This window comes from Populus euphratica, unplaced genomic scaffold (assembly GCF_000495115.2).
Source record: "Populus euphratica unplaced genomic scaffold, PopEup_1.0 scaffold882.1, whole genome shotgun sequence".
NCBI lineage: Eukaryota > Viridiplantae > Streptophyta > Magnoliopsida > Malpighiales > Salicaceae > Populus > Populus euphratica.
Window position 1 is genome coordinate 26602 of NW_011500742.1, and position 22078 is coordinate 48679.

Consider the following 22078-nt stretch of genomic DNA (forward strand, 5'->3'; position numbering starts at 1 on the left):
ATATATATATATATATATATATATATATAAGGAGGAAGAGTACGGAAAATATTTTGAAAATTATTAAAAAGTGGTTGAAGAACAAACTACACGAGATTAAAAAATTTGATAAGATATTTTTAACTGGTAAAGGTTGTAATGGCAAGGAAAATTCAATTTAAGGAGAAAAATTAAAAATTAGATGTTTAAGGACTCAAGTAGAAGTTTTCAATGTTTAATAGCAGGAGAAAAAAATTATTAGGCTTTAATTGGAATAAATTAAATTCTAAGGGTCTATTTGCAATTTTAAAGAGTTAATTCGGTCAAATCAAGGGTTTAATTGCATAAATATTAAAGTTTGATGAGAAATTAGAACTTGATTAAAGAAATCTAAAGTGATGCTTGCTTTGTCTCTACAACAACGAAGATCACAACCACTTGTTCTTTGAATGCTCCTATACTAAAGCGATCTGGAGGGATGTTTGTGACATATGCAACATTCCAAGAATGACAAGAGGATGGGATGAATGGATTTGATGGGCCACTGTCACTTGGCATGGCAAAAGTTTCGTCAATTTTTCTCGTAAACTGAGTTTTGCAGCTACAATGTATCATATCTGGCAAGAACAGAATGCAAGGACGTTTGCAGGAATCTCTAGAACTCAGAATTTGGTCTTTGCTCAAATCGAATGTATCATCCGTGATAAGCTTGATTTGATAAGGAACCTTCTAGCAACAGATGAAAACAAAAGGATCCAGAGAGCTTGGAGGGTCAATAACATAGATTCTTCATTTGATATTTAGCTGGTTGTATTGGTTTCCCTAACGAATCAAGTTAGGTCTTGAGTTTTCAGTTCGGTGGCTGAATCTAGTTAAGTCTGAGTTTTCTGTTCGGTGGCTAGCCTGTAGCCATCTGTTGTTTTACGTTTCTGTTCTCATTGTAAATCTGGGGTATGCCCCTTATAATCTTTGTATCGTTTTGTTTTAATACTTACGTCAACTTACCAAAAAAAAAGAAGAAGAACTAAACTGAAAAAAGGCGCGCGAATGCAAGGGTTGAAATTGATTAAATTTAAAATAGAATTTAAGAAATTAAAAGTTTGTTAGACAATTGTGCGTCAAAATACACAATTTCATAACCAAGAACTCAAATGAAATATGCAGTCAACTTTAGGGTAGACAATTGAGTTTGACAGGGGTGAAATTACATGAAATTAAAAGTATGATGAGAGGTAATTACGGGTGTAACTAGAAGCAATTAGAAGAATAAGGATTGAATTAAAGTTTGCTAAATCCCAAATTAAAAAACCTTAATTTCTAGAGTTTAGCCTAAACAACACGTCATTCAACCATATTACGCCTACACTTGATAAATTTTTTCTCCATAAATGTTTTCTCCGTTGTTGCCCATTTTAGGACCCCACATAAATATAAAAATTTCAAAAACAGTTTTATATATATATATATATATATAAGGAGGAAGAGTATGGAAAATATCTAGAAAATTATTTAAAACTGGTTGAAGAAGATCAAAATACACAAGATGGGAAAATTTGATAATAGATTTTTAACTGGTAAAGGTTGTAATGGCAAGGAAAATTCAATTTAAGGAGAAAGATTCAAAATTAGATGTTTAAGAACTCAAATAGAAGTTTTCAATTTGTAGTAGCAGGAGGAAAAAATAATTTTTGAAGTCAATTTAGGCTTTAATTGGAATAAATTAAATTCTAAGGGTCGATTTGCAATTTTAAAGAGTCAATTAGGTTAAATCAAGGGCTTAATTGCATAAATATTGAAGTTTGATGAGAAATTAGAACTTGATTAAAGAAATCTAAAGCGAAGAACTCAACTGAAAAAAGGCGTGCAAATGCAAGGGTTGAAATTGATCAAATTTAGAACACAAATTAGGAAATTAAAAGTTTGTTAAACAATTGATCATCAAAATACACAATTTCATAACCAAAAGTTTGTTAAACAATTGATCGTCAAAATACACAATTTCATAACCAAGAACTCAAATGAAATATGCAGTCAACTTTGGGGTAGACAATTGAGTTTGGCTGGGGTGAAATTGCATGAAATTAAAAGTATGAGAGGTTATTACAGGTGTAATTAGAAGCAATTGGAAGAATAAGGATTCAATTAAAGTTTGATAAATCCTAAATTGAAAAACTTTAATTTCTAAAGTTTAACCTAAGCGACACATCATTCAACCACTATTTATCTTTTTCTTTGACAATTTTGGCTAAATAAATGTGGCGCCTCCAACCATTTTTAAGGTAGTAACCATCATCTTTGACTAAGAAACACCCTCTCTATAAAGATCAACCACTCCCATTAAACGTTCACATCTTATTATCATCAAGAAACTCTATAATATTTTGTCTCTAATCAACCATCGCTTTATTTCAAACGAATGGAGGTGGAGTTATAAACCTCCAAATTAAGCAAGGATGGATCCAAACGAAAGGTATGCTTTTGTTATACAAAGTTCAAGTAGTCTTTTGATGTTCACATTGGAGTTGCTTTAGCAAAGCCTTGAAATTGGTCAACTCAGTCAACCTTGATTGAGATGCCCATTTGTGTAAAACCACTCCATTGTTTCATGAATTCATGTTTAAAAACTTTGTAAAGGTCTCTTATCCAAGGCATAAAACATTTATATGATATCAGAGGGCCTAAAAAACCTCACATTGGCATCAAAGTTTGGTAATAAAAAACCATTCTTGAGTTTGTTATAAAATCACAATCTTAAAACCATTGAGGGAATCTAAAACCCTCTCATTTTGATGGGAGGGCCAAGATTTGATGAATAAAGATCAATCGTTGATCAAATCCATAAAAATCTTAACTTGAAACCCTAGAAATACTCCTTGAAAAATTAGGACAGGGAGGGAAAAAAGAGAAAGAGAGGAGGAAAATATTGATAAAGGAACTTTAAGTATGGAGGTTTAAGAGACTAACAGAAGGATTTCCTTAACTCTGAAAGAAAGTAACAAGCTTGGAAAACAAGGAATCAAAGGGGAACAATCATTGTTTGAGTTTGTAAGATATAAAACATTCATTTAGCCTAGTAGATAATGTATACGAGGCACAACTTTATAAGTGAAAATATGGAGATTACTAATGTTAAAATCCACAAACATTCCATTTTATTTTTTTCTTTCTCTATTGATTTTCTCTTCTTCATTAGAGGTTACTTATGTTGTTATTGCCACAAATGGAAAACAAAATGGTTGGAGGCATTTGGTCTACTGGTGTTACTGTCGTGGTTGAGAAGTTTAGAGAATCGTAGGCTGTAAAAGGAGAGAGATGGGTCTACTAGTTTGGCCGTCAATGGAGGGTGGTGGTTGATATTAGTTTCGGCTTATATAGAGGCAGTGAAGGATGATTGATGGCTATTTTTTATGGTTTTATGGAAGAAATTGCTGGCAGTGTTGTCTTCTCAAAGTAACAGCGTGAGCGAGAATTGGTGAAGCTATGTTAAAGCCATGAGTGGGCTAGTGGTGTGGAGAAGGAGGTAGCCAATTGCCAATGGAAGGAAAGAGCTAGAAAAGGCGAAGGGGTTATGAGGGAGAGATGGTAATTGGATGTTGAACTCATTACTGGCATTAGTTGTTGACAGCTGAAGAGAGTTTTTTCAAACAGAAGGCAAGGATACAATGGCTTAGCTTGGGGAATCATAATACTAGCTACTTTCACAAATCAGTAAATGGAAGACAACATAGAAATAAGCTTCTTTCACTTACAAGGGAGGATGGAGAGGTTGTCGAAGGACATGAGGCAATTAAATCAGAAGTAATTGCGTACTTCCAACGTGTGTTAGGAGTGGAACAGATGCCTAGGATTCTGATGTGGATCATGGGAATGATAATCCATCTCGTAAAGGTAAATCAAATATGCAAGAGGATTCAGATGGTCCAATGACAAGAGCGAGAGCGAAACAACTACAAAGGACCTTGACGAGTCAGATTATGGATTTAATGCAGGTTTCTTCAAAAAAATGTGGCACATAGTTAGGAAAGATGTAATTAACGCTGTTAGCTCCTTCTTTCAGACTCGTGGAATGCTTAAAGAAATGAACGCTACATCCATTTCCCTTATTCCTAAAGTTGCTAATCCTACGAGATTGATAGATTTTCGTCCTATATCTTGCTGCAATACAGTGTACAAATGTAGGACCAATGTGAACTCTAATATTTTTTTGCCGCCTTTTCATCTAAATGAAACGGTGCATTTTGACCAAAATGTCGCCGTTTCATACACTGTTAAAAAAAACCCAAAATCATGTCGTTTTGAATAACACTATACGTCTTCTTCTTCCTGAATGTGTAGTGAAATAGAGGAAGGGAGCTACATTCCCTAGTTTTCACTGACTTTTCCACCACCATTTCTCTCTCAAAACGACACCGACTCAACCAATGGCCTACAACCCCCTAGCTGCCGCCATCGTCCACCTTGCCCTGTCCCCTGACTGGATAGAGAAAAGGCATTTTCCCCGCCCTTCTATGCCTATAAATATAGAGGCAGAGAAGAGCAAGAAAAAAAAGAAGAGAAAAAACATACTAAACTCGAGAGAGAATAGAATGAGAGAGGAGAAAAGGAGAGAGAGAGGAATAGAGAAAAAAACCAAACAAAGAACAAGAAGAAGAAGAAACAGAGAAGAAGAGAAGGAAAATAGAGGAGAGGAGAGAAGAGAGAAGGACCACCGCTGGAGCCACCGCCATTTTACCGCCGACACCTCTACCACTGTGACAACTACAGTGAGCCTCCACAGCAACCAATGCAAGTCAGCTTCCCTGCCTCTCTCTTCTTCCTCCTTCTCTTTCTCCGTCCTCGGCCCTATATGCCTTACGTTCATTTTGCATTTAGAACGTGAGCTTGTTCTATAGCAAAATGAACATAATTAACTGGTTACAGCGCATAGTATAGTAACCAGCCAATTATAGTATAATGGGTTAGCCCTAGCCTATTTTGCATGTTGGGCTAGTGTCGGCCCATTTTGTTGTGGGCTAGTGCTCACCCGTTTCATTTTGTTCTGAGCCAATGCTGGCCCATTTTTATTTTGCGTGAGGCCGGAGTTGGCCTATTTCATTTTATATTGGGTCGAAGCAGGCCCGTTTCATGTTGGGCCAGTGCTGGCCTATTTTGGTGTATGTTGGGCCACACTGGCCTATTCCAAATACATACACCATAAAAATATAAACCCAGTATTAAAATATTCAATTTTTATCAAAACTTTTAAAAATAGAAAAAAATATTTTTGTGCATATCCAATGTAAAAAATTGATTTTGTATTTTTCATACATCAAAAACAATGTTTTAACATGCATTTTGACTTTAATAACTAGTTTACTAAAGACTACAGAACATTGGCCAAAATTTCAATAACAACAAAAATTTTATTTTGTTTTGCCTCTTAGTATCCGGGGTATGACATTACACATAATGCATATTTCGGATATTTAATTCCTTTTTCAGATAATAGAACGGATAGATTTTACCGCATTAAGATAATAACCTCCTTATTGAGGAGGGTTTGTCTTGAACATTAGACAGACCAACAATTAAAAATCACAAAACTTAGGCAGGGCGTATTTGGGGTGCTAATACCTTCCCTTTACACAACCAGTCTCCGTACCCGATCTCTGAGACCAGTTAGGGTTCCTAGTGACCAAAATACTAGGTGGCGACTTCCATTCAAATTTTCCACTGATAAAAGGCATAAGAATTCCTTGTCTCTTCATATTTTACCGGAAATACACCATATTTTTATTTCTTCTGGAGGGTGGACGATCGCCGCGACGCCACACACAGGCAACAGTCCTCACGTGAATTTTCACTCTTCCCATCTTCCCATTCCTTTTTAATTTCATTTGATCATCATACACTTGTTTTGGAGAAAGAGGTACAAGAGTTATGGTTTTACCATCCTTTACAATAGTGAACCTATTTATATGCCATCATGGATTGCTTTCCGATCAAACTGCCATGGACGCCTTAAAAGTAAGTGGCTCTCATGCATTAGGACTACATCTCACAAAATGTCATTAGAATAATTTCTAATAGCAAACGCAATCAATACCTGCTTACTAATCCTCACTTCACCACATTCATTCAACCGTTGCGCCTCTAATGGGTCATTGATATGTAACATGACTAAAATATTGATATCTTCTCCCAAGTGCAGGAGTGTCGAAGTAATAAATAACCCGGTAAGACCGGGGTCGAACCACAGGGAGTAGTAGTAGTAGTAGTAGTAGTAATAGTAATAGTAATAGTAATAGTATTAGTAGTACTAATAATAATAATAATAATAATAGTAATAGTAATAATAATAATAATTATAATAATAAAGAAAGAGAAGAAGAAGAAGATGATGATGATGATGATGACGATGAGAACTTTTAGATGGAAAATTAACGTAAGGATTAAAGAATGATAACAAGCAATGTCAAGGTTAGGCTGATCCGCATCACAAGGGGGGTCCATTAGAGTTTCTTTTAAGTCTAGAGTCACTATAAATAGAGGCATAACCAAACATGTAAAAAGACAATTCAGATTAATAAAACCTCTTGTGTTGCGGCACTTTGTGTGTGTGTTAGTGAGATAATCTCTCTTCCATGGCTCTCTAAAGAATTGAAAAACAACTTATCGAAGAACAACTGTCTTCGTGGCGTCATCTTTATACTTCTCGTTCACGAATCAATATTCGTTCAGTTGAGGCTTTTTTTCCGTTTTCAATAGTGCTAGTGCCTAGGTAGAAGTTATCTTTGTGTCACACTCCTATCAAACCTGATTTACTTGGCTTTCCGGGAATTGGTGTCTTTGTATATGGGTTGCAAGACCATGTGATCACAAGGTTCGCATCATTTGGTATCAGAGCTTGGCCCCATTAATTAGGTTATATCTTTATGAAATTTTTGTTTATTGTTAATTCCGAAAAAAAATTCCTTAGTATCCAATTTCTTCTTCTCCTTGAATTTGCGGCATATAAAAAGAAAAAAAATGGTTATTTCATTTTGTTATTGTTCAAAATATATCAGTAGCATCAAAAACAAAAAAAAAAGGGAAAAGGAAAAAAAAATTCAAGAAGACGTTTATTGGATTCTTCCGCAAAAAAACTAAACAAGAGACAATGGGATTAACTCAGAATTAGCTGAAATTTGACACTCTAATTATTGGGGTCCTAATCACAAAACATATGAAATTTGGGGCCAATTGGATATCGTTTTCTTTGGGTTTCAAATTCGAGTGTAATCAGGTCTGATTCATAACTTTTTGCGTCAGTATATCAAACATTGTCATAAATTTCTTATGCCTTTATTTATACTGGAAGGAATAAAATCAACATAAACAAAACAAATTTAGAAAGATAACGTATAACAGACCCGTTAGACAAAACTAGATTCTAGAAACTAAAGAAAATGCTATCCAAATGACCTCGAATTTAATATATAGTATTCAGATATCAATTAAAAAAAAAAACTTGAGTTTATAGGTTGATATATTATATGTACATACGAAACCCCTTGTATGATCAATTTGCTGCAGAATTGTACCTCCAATTAAAACCTCAAGAAAATGATATCAAAATAAGCTCAGATTTAATATATGGTGCTATCTCACCATGAATAAATAGAATATGAAGTTTTGATTGATTATAAGGAGGTTTTCTTATGATTCACTTAGTGTAGTGTTTTTGTGGCAGAATTGAACCTCGAATTAAAACCTCAAGTAAATGATATCAAAATAAGCCCATATTATACAAATCTTTCTGTCTCAACCCCAGTAGACAAAATATGAAGTTTTTTTTTTGGTAAGTTGACGTATATATTAAAGGAAAACGATACAAAGATTATAAGGGGCATACCCTAGATTTACAATGAGAACAGAAATGTAAAACAACAAATGGCTACAGGCTAGCCACCGAACAGAAAACTCAAGACCTAACTTGATTAGTTAGGGAAACCAATACAACCAGCTAAATATCAAATGAAGAATCTATGTTATTGACCCTCCAAGCTCGTTGGATCCTTTTTTTTTTTTCTGTTGGGCAAAATATGAAGTTGCAATTGATTTTGAGGTGATTTTCTTATAGTTAACAAAGAGGTGTTTTTCTACGGCAAAATTGATCCTTAAATTAAAACGTCAACCAACTATATCAGAATAAGCCCAAACTTGACATATGATGCGATCTCACCCTTAATAAACTGAATGTGAATTTTCAATTCCTTATGAGGTGGTTTGTTTATAGTTCACTAAAAGCGTGTTTGTCTATGTTGTTGCATCTGCGTTTTGTTTAAAAGGCAGATGCAATAACGTTTGGTAACAAAAAAAAAAGCATAAATTGCTATTCATGGGTCCCACCAAGTTATGCGTTTGAAACGCTGGAAAACGAAAGCATGTGCTACCTGCTTCATGGGGCTGCATCATGCTGCATTGTTCATTGAACAGTGCAGCATCCCTCAATAGGTGCACTGCTCACTTAACAATGTTTCATGTAAATCTAAATAGTAATTTTTATTTAAAAAAATTAGTTGAAGGTAAATTAAATTTATTCGTACTGTAATTTCAATTTTATTCCTGATAATATTTTATCTAATTTTATTGTATGTCCAAAAAATTATGAAAACTTTACTTGTTGGATGAATTTTGTATGTAATAGAATTGTAAATAGTTTAATGGAATAATAAATTTTTTTATATAAAATATGATTTATTTCACGATAAAATAACAGTAGTTAAATCTACAATATTTAAATTAAAAAAAATATAAATATAATATATATTTTTAAAAATTATTTTATAACCTTAATTTCAAAAGCATTCGTAACCAAACACATTAAACTATTTTTTGTTCAACCTCAATTTCAACCATAGTTTTAACCAAACATATATTTTTCTAAACCAACCTCAACTAAAAGTACTTTTTATAAAATAGTTTTTTTCAAACCATAAGAGCTACTACAATATTAAATACACCCTATCAATTGGATTATTAGAACAAACAAGCACCCTTACATAGCTAGAAACTAATACTACTAAAGATACTTTAAGATATTTTGACTCGAAGAAAATACCACAGTTAAAATTTGAAAACATTAATATCCTGTGTCAAAATGCATAATCTCCAAGCCATGGACCCTTGAATTTTGTCCTCGAGAATCAAACTATAAATTATGCTCCAACCTTATCTTAGTTAATATTTCATTGTATACACAAACTCAAAACCTTATGAATTATTAGCATGTAATGATGTTTTTACTAACTTCTTGTTATTGGGGTATTGGAGGTAATTTTTTTTTTTAAGTTACATTAGTTATTATTAAATGAATTAGAATTGTTAAATTACCCTTAAATGAAAAGTTTATATAATTGGCTCTAAAGTACTTTTTTACTTTCAACCTTTTTAAGCGTCATAATATAACTAACTTATTCTTGAAGGAAAAACAATTAAACTGATATTTATAGTTTTTTTTGTATTTTTATCTTGATTTTTTAGTCATAATGAAGTTGATTGATGGCCAGTTTAGTAGTTTAATAATTATAAAATATTATTAAAAATTAAATTTGACTAGCTTAAATAACAAACATACTAACATATAAAAAGATTTCTCCGCTTTGAATAGTACATAAGGCATTTTGCAGTAGTGTATAAATGTTGCCTTCTACAACAGCATTGGGATCGTCTTAACATCCTCTCCCTCCTTAGATGGTGTGTGGATTACTAGTATCTAGTTTGGTGGTAAGGACCTTTTTTTCTCTATCCTCCTTGATTTTAGCACTTGACCCTCCAAATCTTATAGGCAGCTCTTTAATATTTTTCTTTTTCAATTTGATCTTTATTCTTTTGATTAATATTTTTTATTTGATATAATTTGTAAAATTATAAGTTTTTTTTAATTTTATCCTCTAATTATTTTTTTTATTTTCCTTCCAAGTATGATATTGGTAGGCTATTTTTTATAGTTAATTATTTCCAAAAAAAATGTTTACTTTATTTAATATTGATTTCTTTTTCAATTATATTGTTAAATTAACTGAACATATTGAACCTAATCAAGTTAATAACCTGAATCTCATATTTTTCTTTTTTTTTTAATATTAGTATTACCTAAATATTTTTTTTTATATTAAAAAATTTGATCAGATAACAGCACAGCACAGCACAAACTACCTCTCTTATTGTTCCCTAAAATTTGATGTTTTAAACCTGGTCATGTTATTGCCATCATTAGGGGTTTTCATCATCCGGTTTTGTTCGATTTTAACATTAAAATTCAACCAAACTAATATAACCTGAATCAAATCGAGAATCAGTTCAAACCGAATCAATTTTGTTCGGTTCAAGTCAATTTTTTAACATAAAAACCAGGAAAACTAGGAACCAATGAAGATTTGTGGTGGCCTTTGTGAGTGTTGAGATGAGATTCCTTGATAATAAAAATAATAAAGTCAAATGTGGGCAAGAGATAAACTCGGCCGTTAAAGAGAATTATTCCTTCCTTGAATAGCCATGGACCTAAAGCTTCTCCCTTAATTTTCTTTACAAAGTCCTGCAAGTGTGGGTAGTCAAGATGTGGTGTCAAAGACTCAAAACTTAACACTAAGATTTAATGTTAACATATGAGAGAAAATGAGAAAGAAGAGCACAGGGGAGAGGGAGGGATGGGGAAGCAAGTTTCTTTCCGTGATCGACCCTCGAAAAGCGTTTGCAGCTTAGATTTAGTATTAGTTTTAGCTCTCTGGACTTAATTGTTTGGCACAGATCATTTTTCACTAGCTTCCTAGATCTTCTTCTTTGTTTTATTCTAACCCGAACTTTCTGCATGAGCTAGGAAGGCTAGGAAGAGGGGGAGAAAAGGGTTAAAATGATTCAGGATTAGAGATGTTTTTTTTTATATCTTTTTTAAAATTATTTAAATTAGTATGGTTTAGTCCCGTTAATTAATTTAAACTTTTTTAAACTAGAATCAAACCTAACCAAGTGATTTTTTATTTTTTAATTGGTTTATTTGATTTTTTCTATTGATTTGGTTTTTTCAATTAATTTCTTTTTAATTTTTTCGATTTAATTGGTTGGTCGGGTTTTTTTCACCCCAGCCATCATTGATTTGAATTCCCGTTAATCTACAAGCCCATTTCCATCCTTGTCGACTCCTTTCATCATCAGAAAACATTCCTCAGGATCACATTGCTTGGAACCTAGGCCAGTCAGTACCTGGTTCAGCTTCTTAGCTGATATAAATCCATTCTCATCGATGTCAAATATAAGAAAAGCATCCATAAGATCATCTTTCTCGCTGCCACAGTTAGTTATAACATTCAAAATATCATCCAAGTCAATGTATCCATCCCCATTTGAACCCAACCATCTAATAATTTTCTCAGCTTCTTTCTTGGCGGCACATTTCTTGTGCCCCAAAGAGACCAGTAATGCACTTAGCTCGAACAGGATATTTTTCCATCACCATTAGTGTCAATGAGTTTGAACACTTGCTTAAGCTAACTCGAAGCTTTCATGGCTGCAAAGCTAGATGAATGAAGTGATACCTTAAAGTCTCTTTTGTTGCTCCTATTCAATGTAAACTGATGAAGGAATTTTTACGCCACTTCCTCAATCTCCGTAAGCAAAGTTCATAGTGATTGACAAGATGGGGTATAGTATTGGTAATGGTATAATGGTGGGGAGTGGAAGCAAGGAATGATGAGATTTGCATATATGGCAATGATTGTTAATAAGAAAGGAGAAGGAAGAAGGCTGATTGGGTTCTCGGAATGAGAATATTTTGGTGGAGATGCATGTGATGTGGCTCTGTTTTAGTAGGCTGTCAACTTGATCATGAAGTTTCTAGAAACTAGAAAGGCCCTACAGACATACCAAAACTAACTCGTGTGTGGAAGGAGAGGTATCTGGCGGAAAGCATCTGCTGGAAACAATCTTTATGACCTTTGAGTGAATTGACATGTGATGATCCAGTACCAGTCAAACAAGAAGACGAGATCATTGGATTTGATTTATGGGTTATGTGAGCCTGTGACAAGTACCCAAACCAAGGTATTTCAGCACCTGTCATCATTACGGTCATGGTTATGTCCATGTAGCAGTGGAGTTCAGTAAATCCCTTGACATCTGACAATGGAGCCTGTGATTACCCTGTTAATTCAGGAAGGAGAGAAGAAAATGAGAATAGAAGGGAATCCAGTATTTGTTAAAAAAATTAAACATTACTATATGCTCACTCTCATAATTGAGAGGTGTGTGATCGTGGAATTCCACAGATTTCAAGCAGATTATGTTCTTATATTGTGATTACGGATGTGGGGGGAATCATTCTGTTGGAGTCTGGCCTAACCTATAAAACTACGAACCCTGCATCAGCATATTGGGATATGACTCCAAACTTGATTAGATATCTGATTTGAATTGATAGGAGAATATTGGCATATCAGCTCGGGAAAGAACTGAGAATTATAATTGATGCTGCAGTTTCGAATATATGGGATTGCTAACCCCCAAAATTGCCGTCATGTGATCTTGATCTTGCCGATACTCTGTTCATTTATGTTCTTCCTTTCTTTTTTTTCTTTCTTCTTTATTTTTTCCCCTCCTTAGCAAGGGCAACTTCCTTCATGTAAATGGTAAAAACAGAAATTTGTTCCTTACAACCTGCAAACATGGTACATCTTGTAACTATTGTACAGGGGGACATAAGTCCAGTCTCTTTCACAAAACTTTAGCATGATGAGGTCCTCATGCTCATCAATGAGTGTAGTATCCATGCACACGGAGCGCTGCAGCTACCCTCTCCATTTACTGGAAATGCAGAAAACTAGGTGATAAAATCAAATTTAATAAATTGAAAAAAAAAAAACCTTAAAAAAAACCATTACCAAGGGCTTGGGTACCACACCAAGCCCATCTGCTACCAAGATGCATGGGCATGGTAGCCTAGGACTCTAATAGGCGGACACCAGTTTGTTGGGCGTGCTGCATCACTCATATGGACAAGAACCTCATCATTTACATGAGTTTAAGCTATTATGCTTATTATGCTTGAGGTAAATGTGTTCGAGTTAACGTGATTAGATTTATTTTTTATTTTTAATAAATCCCTGTCTCTCTCGACGAGAATTGAATCCTTGGGCACCATGCCACGTGTCCTTCATTGGCCAATCAGGTTCTTGTCCAAAAGAACTCAACTGAGCTTCCATTGTAACCCAAAAAGGAGGCAACATCATATTTGATTCTCCTAACTTACAGGGAACTTCTAAAAGATGGCAAATCTGATCCTATCATATTTAAAGTGTTAAATTCAAATTTATTATTTTTATTTTTATTTTCTTCTTAATTTAAGATTTATTTATATCATTTGGATTTAATTGTAAATGGGAATCATATAACACATAAGGGTTCCTTTAGGATTTGTTTCAATCTAGAGTTAGCATAAATAAAGGTGTAACCAGACATGTAAGGTAACCAATTTAGATTAATAAAAATTCTTGTTTGCTATACTTTGTGTGTGTATTGAGGAGATACTTATACGATTTAGGTAAGGTCAAATTCAGATTTTGACATAAAATGTGCAACGATCTAGTTTTACTATAATAGTTATAATTTTCAATCTGATTATTAGATCAAGCTGAAATTTTATGTGAAGTATCCTGACATATTGTCCTACCTTGGGTTAAAATTTCAAGTCAATCGGAGTTCAGAAAGGCATCTCAATACAAGTCAACAGAGGCTATACAAATTTTGTTGTTTACTTCCTTTTGACTTGTGGACTTCCTATTTTCTTAGGATTCTTTGCTATAGGTATAAGTTATCTTTATGTCCAACTCCTATCAAACCTGATTTACTTGGCTTTCTAGGAATTGTTGTCTTTGCGTGACCATGTGATCACGAGGTTTACATCAGATATTGATACAATCAGGGCAATGAAAAGACAATCAAATTCGGATTCTAATATAAGATGCACACCTGTCTAGTTTTTCGATGATAGTTATAATTCTCAATCCAACTGTTGGATCGGGCTGAAATTTTATGTGGGGTCTCCTGACATGTTATTCTACCTTGGGTTAAATTTTCATATTGTAATTGTGTTAAAATTGATATTCAGGTTATTAAGGATGAAATCTCATAAAATATTAATTTTTAACTCATTTGGACATCGTTTGGTTTAGGTTTGAAATTCAAGTTTTAAAAGGGCTTATTTGCATCAGTTTCCCATTCATATATCAAATCAATTCAAAATTAAATCAAACTTGAGATTCTGGTTTTTTTGGCCTGAATTCACTTTAAATATCAAATTTAGACCATTTGGAAGTTGTTTGGTTTAGGGTCCTTTTTAGGTCTAAAGGGGTGTGTTATATTCATAAATTGAAATCCATATAATTTTGGGTTAGTTTTCAGTCTGCAGTGCCTTTTTATTTTCTTTACTATAATGAACTTTCATTTTCAGTCTCTAGTGTCTTCTTACTTTCCTTACTATCATTAACTTTCATTTTCAGTCTAGAATGCCTAGATATAAGTTATCTTTGTATCAAACTCCTATCAAATCTAATATACTTGGCTTTCTTGGAATTAGTGTCTTTGTGTGGGTTGCATGACCACGTGATCATGAAGTTCACATCAGATACTCTCCCCTTCTTGGTTTTCTAAAGAATTGTAAAGTAGCTTATCGAAGAACGATTGACTTCGTGGTGTCATCCTTATACTTCTTATTTGTGAATTAATATTTGTTGGGTGGGGATTTCTGTTTCCAATAGTGTTGGTGCCTAAATACAAGTCATCCATGTGTTGTACTCTTGCCAAATTGGATTTACTTGGCTTTCTACGAATTGGTATCTTTGCATGTGGGTTGTTTGACCGCGTGTTCTAAAGGTTCACATCAACTCAGTGTTTTTTGTTATTGATTCATTGTTTTCATACATTCTTTGAGTCTATGAAATTTGGTTAGTAGCACAAAAATAAATCTTCACACTTATGGTTTTTCACCCCATTCAAGGCTTTTCACTCTAATAAGCTCACTACGCCTTTTACCACATAGCTTGTTTTTTTTTTTTTTTAGGAACTGAAATCAATAAATCAAAGTCAGTAGACTTCTCAACACAATCAAATTATAATTTTCAGACTCAAGAATTAATAAATATATTGAAAACAAAGTAAAAGAAAACTACTGATGCGAACCACATGATTACATGGTCACGTAACCCACAATTAAGATTGAGATCTAATCCCAGAAAACTGAAGTAGGTTTGATAGGTGTGTGACACAATGAAAGCCTACCCCATGACACAAACACTATTGGATTGAGTATAATGACGCCACAAAGCCGGTTAATCTTACATAGGTCAGATTCAGTTCGTTCAAGAACTAAAGAATGCAAGAATTACTCTAACACATTAAAACTGGAAAATTCAGAAGTAATTATTATCAAAGCTTCCGAAATGTTAGCTTATATGAGTTTAAATAGTTCTTAAAAAATTAACCCTAATGGATTTCTTTTATGGACTTAAATGAGGTCCACTCAAAACTGACCCAAAATCCTAAACTGAAAAGCCCATAACTTAATCTAGACAAGCCTTGGATCTAATTGAAAATAAGGTATTAATTAAGCCCAAACAAGCCTTGGGTTGTAGCTAACAAAATAAAATAAAAAACCTTTAATATTAAATCCATGTTCTTTCAGAACAAGAGAAATGTATTAGCACAAGATGTAACAAGGGAGGAGATTAAGCATGCTATGTTTAGTTTGAAGAACAACAAAGCCCCTGGTCCGGATGGATTTAACGCAGGTTTCTTCAAAAGAATGTGGCACATAGTTGGGGAGGATGTAATCAATGCTGTTAGCTCCTTCTTTCAGACTCGGAGAATGCTTAAAGAAATGAATGCTACATCAATTTCCCTTATTCCTAAAGTTGCCAATCCTACGAGGTTGACAGATTTTCGTCCTATATCTTGCTGCAATACCGTGTACAAATGCATCGCTAAGATTCTAGCTGGGAGAATCACAGCTGTTTTGCCATCCTTAGTAGGTCCGTATCAGACTGCTTTTATCTCTGGACGGAGAATCAGCGACAACATTCTTTTGTCTCAGGAACTAATGAAAGGCTATCATAAATCTACGGGACCTGCCCGTTGTGCTATGAAAGTAGATCTGATGAAGGCTTATGACTCGGTTCGGTGGGATTTCGTTGACGCTATGTTAAGAAAAATGGGATTCCCTAGAACAGTCATTGATTGGATTATGGTTTGTGTTACATCATGTCAATTCTCTATCAACGTCAATGGTGAGCTTGCAGGTTATTTTCAAGGGGGGAGAGGGCTTCGACAAGGGGATCCACTTTCCAGGGGATCCACTTTCTCTATATTTGTTTCTCCTATGTATGAAAATCCTTTCAGGGCTATTCTGCAAGATGAGTGCCAACCAAAACTTCAAGTTCCACTGGAGATGCAAGAAGGACAACATTTCTCATCTTTTTTTTGCCGACGACTTGATGATTTTTAGCAAAGCGGATGTAAACTCAATTCGTATGATCAAATTTGTGCTCACAAAGTTTCAAAATCTATCAGGTCTGTATCAAATCCAAACAAAAATGACATCTTCTTGAGTGGTGTGTTACATGCTGAAAGGGAAGAAATTATTCGTATTCTAAGGTTTAGAGAGGGGGAGCTCCCTATGAAATATTTGGGAGTGCCTCTTATCTCGTCCAGACTAAAGGACAAATTCTTCCGGCGAAAGATTCATCTATGATTCAGGCATGGAAAATGTTTCTCGTAAACTGAGTTTCGTAGCTACAGTGTATCATATCTGGCAAGAACGGAATGCGAGGACGTTTGCAGGAATCTCTAGAACTCAAAATTTGGTCTTTGCTCAAATCGAATGTATCATCCGTGATAAGCTTGATTTGATGAGCAACGTTCTACCAACAGATGAAAACAAAAGGATCTAGAGAGCTTGGAGGGTCAATAACATAGATTCTTCACTTGATATTTAGCTGGTTGTATTGGTTTCCCTAAGGAATCTAGTTAGGTTTGAGTTTTCTGTTCGGTGGCTAGCCTGCAGCCATCTGTTGTTTTACATTTCTGTTCTCATTGTAAATCTGGGGTATGCCCCTTATAATCTTTGTATCCTTTTCTTTTAATACATACGTCAACTTACCAAAGAAAATAATCCATGTTCTGCTGCAAGAAGAAGAGAAGGAAGTAAAATGTTACATAGCCGCTTCAAGGCTTATTTATAGCCTTCCATGCAGCATTTTAATCCTAGAAATAGAAGGAAAAGGTAGCCACCGATGTTGTTTTCGAGTTGTAGTAGGATTATTTTGTTTCCTTAGCTGTTCTTGCCTCATGGCCCAAATAAGGTTATATTAGACCCTCTTGCACATGGATAATATATATTAGGGTCTCCTCTTGATACTTTAATGGACCTTTCAATTTTAACTTGGTGAAAACATTCAAAACCAATGCATTCAATGCCTTTGTCATGGAATGAGTCATTGGTCTATTTGGAACATGTAATGGGTCCTTGCTAGTGTTTTTGGACGAGTCCATATGAACTAAAATTAAAATAAGCCCAATTTTAATATATGGTGCGATCTCATACGCAACATTCAGGATATGATTTTTCAATTTATTCTGAGATGGGTTACATATGGTTCACTAAGAGTTGTGTTTCTGCTGCAAAATTGAATCATTCTTCAAATTTCATTAATCTCTCTCTCGCTCTATTTTTTTATATGTTGTTGATATGACTAGAGAGAGTAAAAGATCAAATATAGCCTATAATATTAAATTCACGTTCTGCCATGCGAAAAATAGAAGGAAATAAAATATTACAGAACTGATTCAATTTATTCAAAGCTTATTTATTTGTCTTGGATCAAGTCATCGGTCTTTGCTGGTGTTTGTGGGTTGGCCTACTTTAGATACGAGTCATTTTTATGTCACACTCGTATCAATCCTAATTTACCTGGCTTTCCTAGAATTTGTGTTTTGCGTATGGGTATCAAAGTTTGGCTCTATTGATCAAGTTATATCCTTCTAAATCATTGATTCCTAAGTGTCCAATTTCTTTTTCTCCTTGAATTTGTGACATATAAACCAAAAGGTTAGTTTTTTTTTTTTTTTTATCCGAAAATTTTTTGTAGCATAAAAAAAAAAGAAGAAAAGAAAAGGTTGTTCAAAAGACACCTATTTGCTTCTGCCCTAAAAAACTAAACAAGGGGAAAATGGATCAAATCAACTTAGATTTACTGGGGTCCTAATTTCACTACATATTAATTATGGGATTACTAGGATATTGTTTGCTTAGGTTTTCAATTCCGGGTCTAATCATGTCTTATTCATAATTTTTTTTTTGTTAGCATATCAAACCTTATGTAAATTGTTTGAATTTAACAGTCTATCTATTTGGGTTAAAATCACATTATATCTCAAATTTGAACTCGATTGGACATCATTTACGTTAGGTTCCAAATTTAGACTTAAGTTGTCGTAAACAGTCGTAAACGTTTTTCCATCAACTTTTGAAACTCATTTTGTTTATATTGTTTTCATTTCTTACAGTATATTTACAACATGTCTAACAAATTTTGGTGTAGTTCCATCATATTGCACACTTTGTTCTTGTTTTATTTGAGTCTTTATTTTCGTTCATATTTTGGATAGACTCGCTTGCTACTCACGAGACTATCATCGTAGTTTTGTTTTGCTTGCTTTTTGTGTTTTTATTGCTTCTAAAGTCCTATACACCTATATTGGATTGTGCTGCTGAGTTGGGTTTTTTTTTTTGGTGTTGGTTTCAATTTCACAAGAGCTAAAAGAAGGTTGTTTTTTTTTTTGGTGTTGGTTTCTGACACGACTAAAATATTGATGTCTTCTGAGACAATGGGAAAAACCTAATTTTGAGTGAGACGTGAGCAACGTGAGTATATTTTTATATCATTTTTTACAGGTGCCATCATATCAGATCTAAACAACACACCACCCTCTCCAAAGGGTGAACTTAAGTTCCAAATTCAAGGCATGACAAAGATGATGGAGAGGATGAATTTTATGATGGCGAATGTGTGTGATAGACTTGAGAGGATGGAGAAACATGGTAACAAGGCTAGCACAATTAAACAAGATGTGAGGAAGGTCGAGGCTCATCTAAAATCAAACAATGGCATGGAGGGTTGAAAGGCCAAGGTGAGCTGATTATGAGAATTTTGAAGAGGACATTAATTATATTGATGATAGTGATTTTAAGGATGAGACCATAGGCTATAGAGAAGGTTTAGGCATCCTATAGAAACCAAAGGAAATTTAGGAATAGAACTAGAGGCCAATTCAACCAAAGGCAAAATTTCCATAACTTTGGGGAACATGATGATACATAGATATTGATTTGCATGCCATCAAACTAAAAGTAAATACTTTTCAAGTAAAAATGATCCTAAAATGTATTTGAAGTGGGAGGAAAAGGTAGATTGGATTCTTGATTGCCACAACTATTTGGAGGTGAAGAAGGTGAAAGTGGTAGTCATTACATTCACAGATTACACAATGATTTGGTTGGATCAGAATGTGATTAGTAGGAGATGGAGTGGAGAAAGGCCAGTAGTGTCATGAGAGGAGATGATGGTTTTGATGAGGAGGCAATTTGTGCCTCACTACTATTATACAGATTTGCATATGAAATTATAGGGTTTGAATCAAGTTTTAAGTTCACGGATGAGGATTTCAAGGAGATGGAGATCATAATGATTCAGGCCAATGTGATTGAGGACAGTGAAGCTACTATGACTAGATTTTTTAATGGGCTGAATACAGACATTGCAAATATTGTAGAGTTACAACATTATGTGGAATTGGAGGGACATGGTCCATATGGAATTGATGGTGGAGAGCAAATAAAGTGGAGGGCCAACACACATTTTTATACCAATTCGACTTAATATTCCTCGACATGAAGGCCAAATTTGAAGAGAGAAGGGTCTTTCCAACCAAAGCCTTATATGCATGCAAAGGTCAAACTATCTAAGACTAAAAAGGATGCTTATATGGATGGAAAAGGTAAATCTGAATCTGAACCCACTTGTGACAGAGATATTAAATGTTTTAAGCGTTTAAGAAAAGAGAACATAGCATCTTAGTGTCCAAGCCAAAGAGTTAGCTTACAAAAGGCAATTGAGAGGTTGGATATGAAAGTAAAGAGATGTCATCTTTAGAGGACTGTAGTGATAAGGAGATTGAATGACCCTGTTGAAGGGGAAGCCTTAGTTATAAGACATGCACTAAACATACAAATCAAAGAAGATGACGTTGATCAGCAATAAGAAAACATATTTCACAGTCGATGCCACAATCAAAACAAAGTAGGTAGCATGATAATTGATGGAGTTAGTTATGCTTGTCGATGCCACAATTAAGCATGATAATTGATGGAGTTAGTTATGCTAATGTAGCTAGTGATACTTTTGTGAGGAAATTAAATCTAAGTTTTATTAAGCATTCTAGGGCTTATAGATTGTAATAGTTGAATGAATATGGTAAAGTTCTTACTAAGCAAGTGTCGATTGTGTTTACTATTGGGAAGTATTCTTAATGCATGTTAGTCACCTATTTTTGGGGGTGTCCATGACAATTTAATTGAAAGCGATTTATGATGGGTTTAGAAATAGGTTTCATTGTAAAAGATGGTAAACCCATCAATCTTGTGCCTCTTTATAAAAAAACAAGTGTATGATAATCAAATAAAACTAAAAAGGGATTATGAGGATAGGAAGAGTAAAAATTCACACAAGTACAATGATGAGAAAAGACCATTAGATTTGACTAAATCTAAATCATTAATTAAACCAATTAAGAGTGGAGGTAAAACCTGAGGAGTGAAGAAGGTAAGCTAACGTGATGATAATAGTGTGGAAAAATTAAAGAAATAACCTAATTTTTATGCAAAAGAAGCTCAAAATATCAGATTTGCATTCTTCACTAACAAGCCAATAATCTTTTATATATATATATATGAGGCTTATTTTAACACTAACAATCTTGATTTTGCTATTATTAGTGTGTAAAATAACATACCTGCATGAAAGTGCATCAGTTATGATTTTCTCTTTGCCTTGCTTATACTTGATTACGTAAAAAAAAAAATTCAATTAATTCAACCTATTTTACATGCCTTCCATTCAACTTACCTTGTCCTTTCAATTGTTTTAAGGACTCATGATCCAATGTCTCAAGTGCTCTTACCAAACTATGCAACAGTTCTCTTACCAATGCATCAAAACAACACCTCTTCCCATCCTAGATGCATCACATCCTATTTCAAATGCTTTCATAAAGTCAGGTAAAGCCACAAAACAGGTGCAGAATATAATTTCTCTTTCAAAAGAACAAAAGCCAATTCTTGTTCCTCACCCAAATTTAAACCTAACAAACTTTTTAACAACTTCATTCAAGGGTTCAGCTATTATACTGAAATCTTTCACAAAACGCCTATAAAAACTAGCTAACCCATGAACAATCCTTACCTCACTTACTGATTTGGGTTTAGGCCAATCCCCGATGGCCTTAACTTTCTCCTTATCGATCTCGATACCTTGTACAGTTACAACATAGCCAAGAAATACAATTTTCACCATGCGATAGGCACACTTTTTCTCCTTGCAGAATTGTCGAAGTAATAAATAACCCAGTAAGACCAGGGTCGAACCACAGGGAGGTTAATTGCATAAATTATAGATAACAACAACAACAACAACAATAATAATAACAATACTTGTAGTAGTATTAGTAATGGTAGTAGTAGTAGTACTACTACTAATAATAATAATCATAAAGAAGAACAAGAAGTTGATGAGAACTTTGAGATGGAAGATTAACGTAAGGATTAAACAATGATAACAACAAATGTCAAGGTTAGAGGATCCACTAATGATATGTCAAACAAGTATAGTATAAATTTTTATTATTCAATCAGAAACTGATGTGAACCTCGTGATCACATGGTCACGCAACCCACATGCAAAGATGCCAATTCCCGGAAAGCCAAGTAAATCAGGTTTGATAGGAGTGTGACACAAAGATAACTTGTACCTAGGCG

The 22078-nt window shown here is 34.1% G+C and overlaps 1 protein-coding gene across 1 annotated transcript in view; it reads right to left on the minus strand.

Moving 5' to 3' along the window:
- Nucleotides 1–11106: 11106 nt before the first annotated feature.
- LOC105116229 (probable calcium-binding protein CML25) overlaps nucleotides 11107–22078 on the minus strand; it is a 25600-nt gene continuing 14628 nt past the window's right edge. Inside the window, exon 4 of the mRNA XM_011013463.1 lies at nucleotides 11107–11427. Coding sequence (XP_011011765.1) covers nucleotides 11107–11427 — 321 coding nt within the window. The remainder of the gene's footprint in view (nucleotides 11428–22078) is intronic.